Source organism: Lampetra fluviatilis, chromosome 20 (assembly GCF_964198595.1).
Source record: "Lampetra fluviatilis chromosome 20, kcLamFluv1.1, whole genome shotgun sequence".
NCBI lineage: Eukaryota > Metazoa > Chordata > Hyperoartia > Petromyzontiformes > Petromyzontidae > Lampetra > Lampetra fluviatilis.
The window spans coordinates 5,578,822-5,590,507 of record NC_136294.1 but is presented as its reverse complement, the minus strand read 5'-3'; the positions used below and the strand labels follow the sequence as shown (position 1 = coordinate 5,590,507).

The 11,686-nt window shown below is 44.1% G+C and overlaps 1 protein-coding gene across 1 annotated transcript; it reads left to right on the top strand.

Moving 5' to 3' along the window:
- The first annotated feature begins 4,244 nt into the window (after nucleotides 1-4,244).
- On the top strand, nucleotides 4,245-11,675 carry LOC144937897 (dnaJ homolog subfamily B member 14-like). The gene is made up of 8 exons (XM_078865478.1): nucleotides 4,245-4,543; nucleotides 5,381-5,594; nucleotides 5,771-5,916; nucleotides 7,190-7,459; nucleotides 7,964-8,040; nucleotides 8,791-8,900; nucleotides 9,776-10,017; nucleotides 10,884-11,675. The coding sequence occupies exons 1-8, from the start codon at nucleotides 4,411-4,413 to the stop codon at nucleotides 11,006-11,008; spliced, it is 1,317 nt and encodes a 438-aa protein (XP_078721604.1). The 5' UTR covers nucleotides 4,245-4,410; the 3' UTR covers nucleotides 11,009-11,675.
- The last annotated feature ends 11 nt before the right edge of the window (nucleotides 11,676-11,686 follow it).

The following is an 11,686-nucleotide window of genomic DNA, read 5'->3' as shown; positions in this document are numbered from 1 at the left end:
GGGGCCGTCCATAAATGGCGTCACGCGATGTTGGACGATTTTTGACCCCCCCCCCGCCCCCCCTAGTCAAACGGCGTCACAAAAAGTCAGACCCCCCCCCCTCAAATATGACGTCACAAAGCTCTGCCCCCCCCCCCCAAAATGCTTCAAATCGCTTTAAACTATTGTCATTGTAGTGCGTATTTAATGTGCCGCTGCACTCCGATGTTGTAGGAGAAAACATTTATATAAAAAAGTATATTTAATTCAGTAGAACGTGTTTTCTATATTTATTTAAAGTTGCTCATTTTGATGTGACGTCACATTTCTCAACCCCCCCCCCCTAGGTGCGTGACGTCATTTATGGACGGCCCCATAGGGACGCGGCGAGTCAGGGAGCGAACGAGCGACGGACGGCGGATCCTTGGCATAACTAGAACAAGTGTGATATAAACAGACAAGAAGAAGTCGCCCGCCTTTATTTACAACACTACACAAGAATACGGGGTGAACCATATGAGTTGACAGGTATGGGATTGAGTGGTCACTTCGTGTCCGGTTTGGTATTTTAACGAACCGCAAGTGGCGGTGGTGGGAGGAGTTGGGTGGGGGGGGCCAGTGAGAATTTCAATATTTTTAGTCTGCACTGCGAAATGTGAAATAAAAACCAAAAATTGGTTTAAAAAAGCTAAGTTTTTCAATGCACGCACTATTATGGACCACTGTTTGATTCGCCGCGTCCTTGAACAAAGTGTCTCGAGGCAAAGTTAATACATTTCGGTCAAGATTGGCCTCTTCCGGATTGAGTTATTGTCTATCTTTATGCCACCGTTAATGCACGTTTAAATATTCGCATCAGTGCCCTCTACTATTGAATTTAATTGCATGGGAGAGAAAATATTTATAAGATCAAGAGCAACCCTCACAGGGGGGCTTTGAAGGGGGGGGGGTCATGAAGAGACACGTGTGGATCCAGAATGTGCCAACGTCAGCAATTGGTTTGCTTGGATTAGTTATTTGCGCAACAAAGGGCTGTAATTTCAGCCAGTGTTTACGTACTGATTTCGCGCATTTTTTAAATGCACCTTCTGCCAAAATCAGCATTGCGGTTCGTTTGCTGTGACAGATGTATTGAAAATAAATGCGTGTGTTTTAAACTTTAAAAACATGTTGATGCAACTATATACTTTTAATTGGCATTGCAAAGGAGTCCTGTCATTGCAAAAATATATATTTTACCCAGGAAAGTGCCCGCATTTCCTGACTGAATTTCCCAGCATGGTTCTGCGTGCGGTTTTGAGAACATTCTTTGGTTCATTTCAATTGCCAGTATTTATAAGCTGATAGACCAATAAGACCTCATTTGCAAGGAAAATATGATATAAAATCACACTACCTAAGAGCAGTATAAACAAGTATGCTCCTGACACTTCCAAAATTGGACAAACCTAGCCATTTGCTAGGCAACATTGCGAGCCAATGTTAGCTTAAGTTTCACGAAAGAGTACTATATTTGCCGATTGAGATCAAATATTTGCAGGCCAGTGTCTGTAAACAGTGCTTTACAGTACTGAGACCAAAACATATCAATGTTTAAATCACTCCTTTGTGAAGCGGCAATGGTAATGCATTGGAGCCATCAATGTATAATGCTGAAATCAAATGCATGTGTGGTACTGGGGTCAGCTTGTTTATGGGGCCAAAGTACCCTAAAAAACAGAGTTGACATATTTGGGAAATGAAAACCGCAAAACCGATGTACAACACTTCTCGATCTATAAATTAAAAAACAGTTGAGGGGTTTCTTAAATGTTAATGGAAAAAAACATTGGTCCTGAAGGCCCAAATAATTATAATTATTTAGATGTATAAGGTGCTCTTAAACAATAGATCTCAGATTGCCAATATAATAGAATGGCATGTTTTACCTGGTAAAACCCACTCCTGTCTGTTTATTGAATTAATTGTATTATTTACACTTCAGCTTAAACAAATATCCGAAATCCGTTCTTTGAGCAGAAAAGTAAATGTTTAAAAAACTCATTGATAATAGTTCTTAAAATGTGTGTTCCAACCGCTGATCTGGAACGAGTCAATATGAATCTGCAAATAAATCCCATCATCAAGACAACAGACATAAGGCCCCCTGACCTAGCTGGTGGTAACACAAATACGCCGTAGTATAATGCTAGAAGTGAAACTACGCCAGTCTTACATGATTAACTTTACATCTGCGGGTCGTCATTGCAAGGCCCGTGGGCCACTCGCGGCCTTTAGTGCGGCCCCTGACGTGCAATACACAACATGTGATAACCCCCATAATCACATCGTGCTGCTGTCAAACTCACACATATTCTTGGATCTTTCGGTAAAGTCACGTAGAAGGGAAATAATAAAAAAAATAATACTCTCAGGTTTTTTTCGGTAAAGTCACGTAGGTATTTTTTTTTTTACAAAACAATAGGAAAAAATATTTACTTAATTTAAAAATATTTATTTTATTTCTATTATTTTTTATTATTTCTTTTTATTATTTATTTTTTCCCTACGTGATTTTACCGAAAAAACCTGAGAGTATGAATTCTTGCAGTCACGAAAGCTTCAAATCTAAAAATAATAATAAAACATAATAAAATTCTCACGACGTTTCGGCCACAATACAAGCAGCCGTCCTCAGGTGAAGAACAGAGCTGTCGGAAATCCAAAACATCGTGAGAATTGTATTAAATTTTATTTAATTATTTCCCTTCTACGTGACTTTACGGAAAGATCCAAGAAGATGAATCCCTGCAGTCACGAACGCTTTAAATCGAAACCCATACATGTTAACCCCTTAGCAGTGCCCCACCTTATTACAGACCATTTCAGACCTTATTGGTAACCCCGTGCCCCTTACATATCTCAACGTTCATCCTACAAACGTTCCTTCCTTCCAAAGGGAGAAACACAAACAAAAATACACACTTTAAACTAAATTTCCCTGATTTTTGTTGTTGTTTAGAAACTCCTTTTTTGTTTTCCACATAATGCACTAGCTTGATACGCGGTGGTTTGGGCTGTTGCAGTTCTTTATTATTAAAATGTGCCTCCCTTTATTATTCCTAATCCTACATAATACACTAGCATAATGACTTTGAGACCCCCCCCCCACCGCCTACACATTCCACAAGGAGTGACTAATCCCAAATCTGCATTAGTCATCAATATGCTAAATTCCTCTGTTGATATGTAAACTCCTTTGTCAAGGCGCTCTCCTCCCACCCAGCTTAAATATACGCTGCCAAGCTTAGCAGTGTTCATTAGGACGCTGTCTTTTCGACAGCTCTGTTTCTTCACCTGAGGACGGCTGCTTGCGTTGTGGCCGAAACGTCGTGAGAATTTTTTTTAGTATGTTTAAATTTAATTATTTCATTATTTCCCTTCTACGTGACTTTACCGAAAGAACCAAGAATATAAATTTCCCTTCTAGATTTGAAGCTTTCGTGACTGCAAGGATTCATACTCTTAGGTGTTTACGGTAAAGTCACCTAGGTAAAAAATAATAAATAATAAAAATAATAATAAATGAAAATAACTCAATAAAATCACGACGTTTCGAAGGCAACACAAGTCTCCGTCTTCAGGTGGGACCGTCACAGCTAATTTTACTGTATCAAGTGAGGAGAAATACAAGAGACAAGATCTAAATACACCTGAAGACGGAGACTTGTGTTGCCTCCGAAACGTCGTGATTTAATTGATTTATTTTCATTTATTATTATTTTTATTATTTTTACCTACGTGACTTTACCGAAAGAACCAAGAATATAAATGTCCCTGTACAAGAATACGGGGTAAACCGTATGAATTGACAGGTAGCCAAACCCCAACGGTTTGAAATGTGACGGCCCTCGCACTGATGATGTCTTATAGGCGAAAGTGCTCCACTACCCGTCCACATCTCCGCAAATGAGTGCAGAACTGGGCTCATAGGAACACATTCCTGCGGAGGGAGCTGGTAGGAACGTTGGGTTGCTCGGTCAATGGCCAGGGTCAACGGCGGCGTGGTGTATTCTGCAAATATGCCCGACTGTGAGGGCGGGCACAAGCCGGCGTGAGTAGGTTAAACGTTGAGTTTTATAAGGGCAACACGGGGTGACCAGCCCCTCCCCACCCAGCCCCTCCCCACCCAGCCCCTCCCCACCCAGCCCCTCCCCACCCAGCCCCTCCCCACCCAGAAACGCGTTTGGTAAATGCGCAACCGCGTCCCCTATCGGCTCGCCGTCGGTAAACACCACTCAGCTGACACAACATGGAGGATCTCCCCACGCCGGTCGCGTTCGCTCGCCGCTACCTCTCGCTCGTAACCCGAAAAACGCCGATGACTTATTAACTTGGCGACTCAGGTACGCGGCGGCTAATGTCGACGGTGTCCACGTCGTCGCGCTGACCATGGAGGGGAACCGCGACGAGGCGCTCCGCTGCCTGGGCCTGGCGCGGGCCGCGCTCAGCCGTGGCGATTCGGATCGAGGCCGCGTGTTCCTCGCGAAGGCCCAGCGGCTCTACCACACGGCGCAGGCGGCGGGTGACTACATTCAACACTCTTTGCACTGTTAACATATTAAATACACACGCGTAAGCGATGTCTGCTAAGCCTACGGACCGAATGCTTAAGCCTGAAAGCATAGTCATGGTCCTGTCACGACTTGAGGCGCGGTGCTCATACCGCATAGCACATTTCATATCTTTCATACTATTTTGAACGAGTGTTTACTCATTTTCAGAGGGTGGTCACTTTCGCCAATAAGACATCATCGGTGTGAGGGGCTGTCACGTTTGAAGCCATTGTTGGGTTTGACAGCAGCACGATGATGATGGTGGGGGTGCTTTCACACATGTAGTATCTAGTGGGGGGCCGTCAGTAGCCCGCGGGCCTTGCAATGAAGCGCATTGGTTTAAACTGTTCATCTATTAAGCATAGATCAAAACATTTTCACCAAAGAAGACAGCCTTAAGCCTTAGTCTGTTCACGACTCAAGGCCACAGGCCTAGTCCTGTTTCGACTCGAGGCGTGACAGGACTAGGTTTCTACCAATAGTACAGGATGGCTATCAATGATTACACGATGAAAATGGTTAAACATACACATCAAGCACAGACCCATATAGCCCCAGCCATAACTCTTAAGCCGTGGACTAAATGCTTAAAGCGCATTGTAGTTATGGTCCTGTATTAACTAAAAGCGCAACGGCCCTACCATATTGCACAGGCGCCGGGTGACTACATTTGACATTCATTCCACTGGTAACAATGGTTTATATTTAAACCATCAATAATTGTTCGAACCGTAAACTATAGACCACAGCTATAATCACAGAGCTTTAACACCGAGTACTGTACTTTTTTCTCATACTGATGGCAGCTCTTCTGGTGGAGCTGGACAAGGCTGAATGGAAGAATCGCCATTGGGAAAACCAGAGAGCCTTTCACCACCACCACTACCACACAGCTCCCTCTGGACCAGACCCTGCCAACCTCCACGGAACCTCTGCCAAATCCTACCCCAATTGCAGGACAACTGGGGAGATATCTACCGAGCGCAGCTACACGGCTGAACAGTTGTATGGCGTCCAGAGGTATGAGTTACCTGACTGGCTAGCGCTTAGGGGAGCTCTAGGCCACATGTTGCTCATGCAGACAAAGATGCTTCCACATATCCAGTACTGAACTGTGAAGAGCTGAAAGCAGCAGATAGTAGCCCTGCATTATATATTCCCCATCCAATGTGGTGTGAATGGGTGATGTATTTCAGGATAAATGGCTGCAGGAACATGTACGAAGTCTTGGGTGTCAGCAGGGATGTCTCGGACGATGACCTCAAGAAGGCATATAGGAAACTGGCACTCAAGTTCCACCCAGACAAGAACCACGCTCCTGGAGCAACAGACGCCTTTAAGGGTGTGCACTTGCTCATGCAGTCCACGTTTTTTAGAAGCGAAGCAGAAATATAACCTGTACAGGCTTGAAATAATGCATTGTGTTTTCACTTTCCTGGCGAGCATGATTTGTTTATATGTAGTCTTTAAGGTACCATAATGAGTACATAAACATATAGGAGATTGTACTTTGTCACATGAGCATTTCATCTCATCTAGTTCTAACCTATGTGAATAATGTATTTCCAAGCTTTACTTTGCAATATATGTTGGTCATACATCCACAGGAAATGCTAATTTCGACTTTTAATGATGTATTGATTCATATCAATGTGTATATTCGTAATACATGCATCAAATGATTGTGGAATATTGCCGTTACTAATTATATGCAAGTTTTTATGTTTAGACTAATAGAATGACTGAAACAGAAGAAGACATTCTATGGGACAGGCAAACCAAATCAAAACGAATTAAGGCTTGAATCAACTGTGAATGTGAATCATGCTAATTGAATCGTGGTGGGGTGTGAAAGAGGTGGTTATTCATTACTAGTTCTAGATTTGAAGCTTTCGTGACTGCAAGGAATCATATTCTTAGGTTTTTTCGGTAAAGTCACGTCGGTAAAACATCAAAATTAATGAAAATAAAATAAAACAAAAAATCACGACGTTTCGGAGGCAACACAAGTCTCCGTCATCAGCCGAATTAGCTGCATCAAGTGATGCAGCAAGTGATGCAGCTAATTCGGCTGTGACGGTCCCACCTGATGACGGAGACTTGTGTTGCCTCCGAAACGTCGTGATTTTTTGTTTTATTTTATTTTCATTAATTTATTTTATTTTCATTAATTTTGATGTTTTACCTACGTGACTTTACGGAAAAAACCTAAGAATATTCATTACTAGCTTTACTACCCGGCTTTGCCCGAGACTTGGATTCTTGTCTTGGATTCATTCACGGCCTACGCTGAGGATGGGGGGGGGTGCGTGACGTCAGCAGGCACACTGCGTGACGCCGCATGTGACGTCACCGCTCACTTGCCGTGCAAAATATATCCATTATTGCGCTCCCCCCCCACCCCAAAAATACAAAAGTCTATTTTTATACTTTTTGCATTGTGTACAGTCTGGAAGCTACCCACATGCCAAATGTAAAGTTTGTTGCATGTTGGTAAATATGCTAAAATTTCGAACAGACACACATTCACAAATTTCCCTTTTATATATATAGATGTAACCACTCAGTGTGTCCAACACAATTGAACTATGCTTCCCTGCGTCTGCTTTATCCAGCGATTGGCTGTGCGTACTCCCTGCTAAGCAGCGCGGAGAAGCGGCATCAGTATGACCTGCGGGCCAACGAGCGAGAGAAGCGCGTGGGAGCTGAGGATGGGGCCGGTGGTCCGGGTTCTGCGGGACGGGCCAGCCATGGAGCCAGCTGGGGGGGGAGATACGCCGGGAGCGGGCGACACAGCGGGCGCCCGCGGTTCAACTATGATCCCGACCCAGACATCTCTCCCGAAGAACTCTTCAACATGTTTTTTGGTCACGCCTTTCAGAGTGGTGAGGAAGCAGTTCGGTGTCTATTAATGCATTGGTTCTTCGTATTAAAGTATGACTTAGTGCGTTAAGCATCAGCTTCTGTCAAAGGCGGCGCCTGAGTGCTCTGATGATTCATTGGGTTCTACTTAACAAGACATCCATGACAGGCAACTCCCCCAGATGGAGTCTGCCAATCTGCATGATTCAGCATGGTGCAGTGTGTTGTAAATTTCATAAAAGCTTCCTGTATTATAATGCAATGCTGGGACCTCGAGGGTGATTCCCTTCTTTACATCTTCATTTAAATCATTGTGCTCTTTGAGGTTGGCTTGGTCATTGTACAGGCCATTAGTTCCCCTTCGGAACTATCATAATGGAAACACCTGACAAGAGTATATGATAGTGGCACATAGATCTTTGATGAATATTTTGACGGAGGAGACCTCTGACATTTCTGAATGCGAATACAATTTCACCAGCATAGTTCGATATGTGATTGTTATAAGATGCACCTTGTCTTTGCAGCTCGGAGCCAAGCTTATGAAAACAACCGGCCTCGTCAGTCGGCACGAAACCCTCCCTCTCCAAACAAGCGTAGTTTGGTATGTCCATTTGTTTAAGCAGTCACCCAAGCAGTTAATTAACCCACTAGACTATAAACCAACCAGCACTGAGACTGGGACGATGAAATGCAGAAACAGACGTTCTGTTCTAAACAAAAGTAAAAATCTTGATTTGATCTTGATCTGAAGCTTTCGTGACTGCAGGAATCCATACTCTTTGGTTCTTTCGGTAAAGTCACGTAGGTATAAAATAAATCACAAAAGTAAACAATTGTTATATTACCAGCTAAGGCCCACTGAAATGTATAGCTCTTTTTCAGAAGTGACCTGGACACAAATGATAGCTCGATGAAGTGGCTTATCGTGTGGAAATGTATATTAGCCAAATACTCTAAAACGCATGTTTCTAAATGTGGAGGGAAAAACCGGAGGACCCGGAGAAAAATCCACGCCATCACGGGGAGAACATGCAAGCTCCAAATATACAGGCGTCGGGGTCGGGATGGAACCCACGACCTCTCTTAGTAGTTAACATCTCGCCATCGTGGTGCCCCTGTTCTGTAGTGGCACCATTGTACATTGTGGAGCATAAGCTGGCAGTGGATAAGAGTAGGAACACTATGTTCAGGTTGCTGCCGTGTTTTGACTCAGTTCAGTCTAAGCCAATTCCCTCGATTTCAACAAAGGCCTTTTGGTGGATATAGTGTATAGAGCATTGACAGATTTCAATATCAGAGACTATGCAAAGCATTGACTTTGATTGTGTCCTTGTGCCTGTGTATTTGACAGGGTGACATGACAGGCGTGCTACAGTTTTTGCCACTGGTGCTGCTGATAGTGGTTTCTGTACTTGGGCAGTTCATGGTCTCGCGACCCACTTACAGCCTCGCTCCTAATCCGTAAGTATGCACCTTTAAGAAATATAGCGCTCCCGTTAACATGTTATGTTTGTAATCTGTAGCTAAGATGCTCGCAGGGATGGATAAATATTGTTTTTACATGTTTTGAATTGGTAGGCCTGATTGGCATGGGCCCGAGGTTCCCGACCACTAATTTATAGTAAAAATGTTGCCGCAGTATCATTTTAACTGCCAGTGGTGGAAAAAGTTAAAATGATAATTCAGAACAAATAATATACGGCCCTTAATCAATCGACGGCCAAATTAAGGCTTCCCAAACGTTTAATTATGGAGATTGTTTAACCATAATTCATGCTAAAGGAGGTTGGGGAGGGGGAGGTGGTGGGCAACCAGGGCCATTTCAGATGTTGCTCACCACTGATTTCAGCCATGGCTGGGAACCGGAATTCGATGGGTTCTTTACGCAGTGTGCTAATTGCTGTACCACTACTCGACACGATCTGCACCAAAACGCTCCTTTTATAAATGAGTACTGCTTTGTTATACTGGATACTAAACGTTTTAACAAAATACCAAACTGGCTTCCTAACAAGCCATATCTCAATTACAAAGACAATGACCCCCCAGATAGCCTGAACAGACTGTTAGGGCAAGGGCTGTTAGCGAGCACCTATAAAGACCAGCATGGCACACGAGGGAGTGAGTGGCCAGCACCACGCCCAAACGCCTTTGTCTCACTAGCAATGTTTACACAACACACCAGGTACTTATTTGAGGCTGAGTCAACCTAGGGGAGGCCCAGGACCGGTTCAAATAACCGTCACTGGTGTTGGCCGTGAGCGGGAATTGAACTCGGGTCCCCTCCGGGTTCGTAGCACTACCGCTCTCAATTGCACCCAATTGTCAACACGCAGCTCGCTGGGACACACAGTCCACCGGCGCACACAGAGACTGGGCGTGAGTTACTTTGTGGGCGACGACGCGCAAATTCACACGGACAAGAGGACACCAGCGGTGGCGGAGAATGACGACGAGGGAGATGAGGCGTGGGGTCGGGGCAAAGCCATCCCAGAGGCATGGCGACGCTTGGAGCAGAGCGTGGAGGACGATTACGTCGGAGGACTGCGCTCATCCTGCCAGCGCGAGCGCCAGTACAGTGCGTACAGAGAGCACTCACACGGGCACTCACACGGGCACTCACACGGGCACTCACACGGGCACTCACACGGGCACTCACACGGGCACTCACACGGGCACTCACACGGGCACTCACACGGGCACTCACACGGGCACTCACACGGGCACTCACACGAGCACTCACACGAGCACTGCATGTTTGCTTTGGGGCGGTGGATCTTTAAAGGTTCTCTCATATGTTACTGATGTCATTGTGTCCAAGTAAAGATGATGTATAGTTTATGTGCAAACATTGTTTCGTGTGAAAACCACAACAGCTATAAAGCTTGGGCTGGCAGTGTGTGGACACAAAGGGAATAATAATCATGATCTTATGTAAGCTCACATTAGGAAAGGAACAGTATCATAAGTATAAACCTTCCTCTACTTGAATGTATAAACACATGGGCAATCATAAATTCACAATCCTGCTAAACAAAATGCAAAGAAATGGACTGTACAAGGTATCTAAGTTTTTCCATATTTTGTAAAGTGCAATTTGTTAAATATAGTGAGTTTATTTCTCAGCTGTTAACAATATGAGCACTATATTATTTTAAATGGGGGTGTTTACTTGATTCGGCTTATTCCAGTCCTAAAAATGTTAAATGTTAGTGTTACTGGACAAGCAACAAAAACAGTTTCCAGGACAAAATGGTATAGATTATAGATTAAGGTCTAATGAAGTTGCCTCAGAAGCAGTTCTGTGGTGAACATCAGTGACGTGGTTAACGAGTGTGCAGGTGGTGCATCTGCAATGGGGCCCACAGGCCAGATGCTAAGCCAATGGTGATCGTAACAGTGTCTGTGCTGATTAATGCGCGGGCTTCCCTGTTGTTTCTTCAGAAAGCGAACTTCTCTACAAGGCGAAGGTGTACAGGGACGAGCGGTACCTTGCCCTGGCGGAAAGCATGCGCACAGACAGCTGCGACACGCTGGAGCGTCTAAGTCAGCACTTTCGGGGCGGCTGACACATGGCCCCGCACGCTCACACACGCAGTCCTGCCCCCTACCAGACACCCAAGCCAGATCACACCTCGCATCCTCTACCTTACCGTGGCAGGGGGGACCAGTCGCGCTGCATTAACAAATACAAATTGAATGTTAATTTTATTTTTTGGTGGCAAGAGTTTGGGTGCTAGAAAGGTAAGCAAGGTTTACATGAAATAAAATTGGTTTCACTCGGTTCTTTTTGCAAATAGAGTTTGTGCAATGAAGTTGGTCTTTTGTTAGATTTCTGATGGTAATCTCTCTTGAGCTAACTTGAGCTAACCACACAAGGCAGTATTGATATGTTTTCACCTGTGATGTGAAATGATGAAAGCATCCTTATCTCTGGTCCATTTTAAAGCTTATCATGGGTTTGTGTGCAGATATGCAAACCAGTCGTTTCCATCTGCAGGTTTTGGGTGCATTTGCTTTACGCGTTTAATGGTAAAGCTACTGTTGACAGCAGTGAAGAAAATAGTGATGGTTGATGTTAACAGTGACCGAGATGCTGGAGACATATACGTAGTATTGCTAAGGATGATTGTGTTAAAAAAAATCTCGTAAAGTATTCTCCCTTTGTATATTGTGTGAAAATGTCCTTGAAATCTGTGTGCATATTGTTCGTATTCGTATTTGACCTCCTTTATCTTATTTATTCC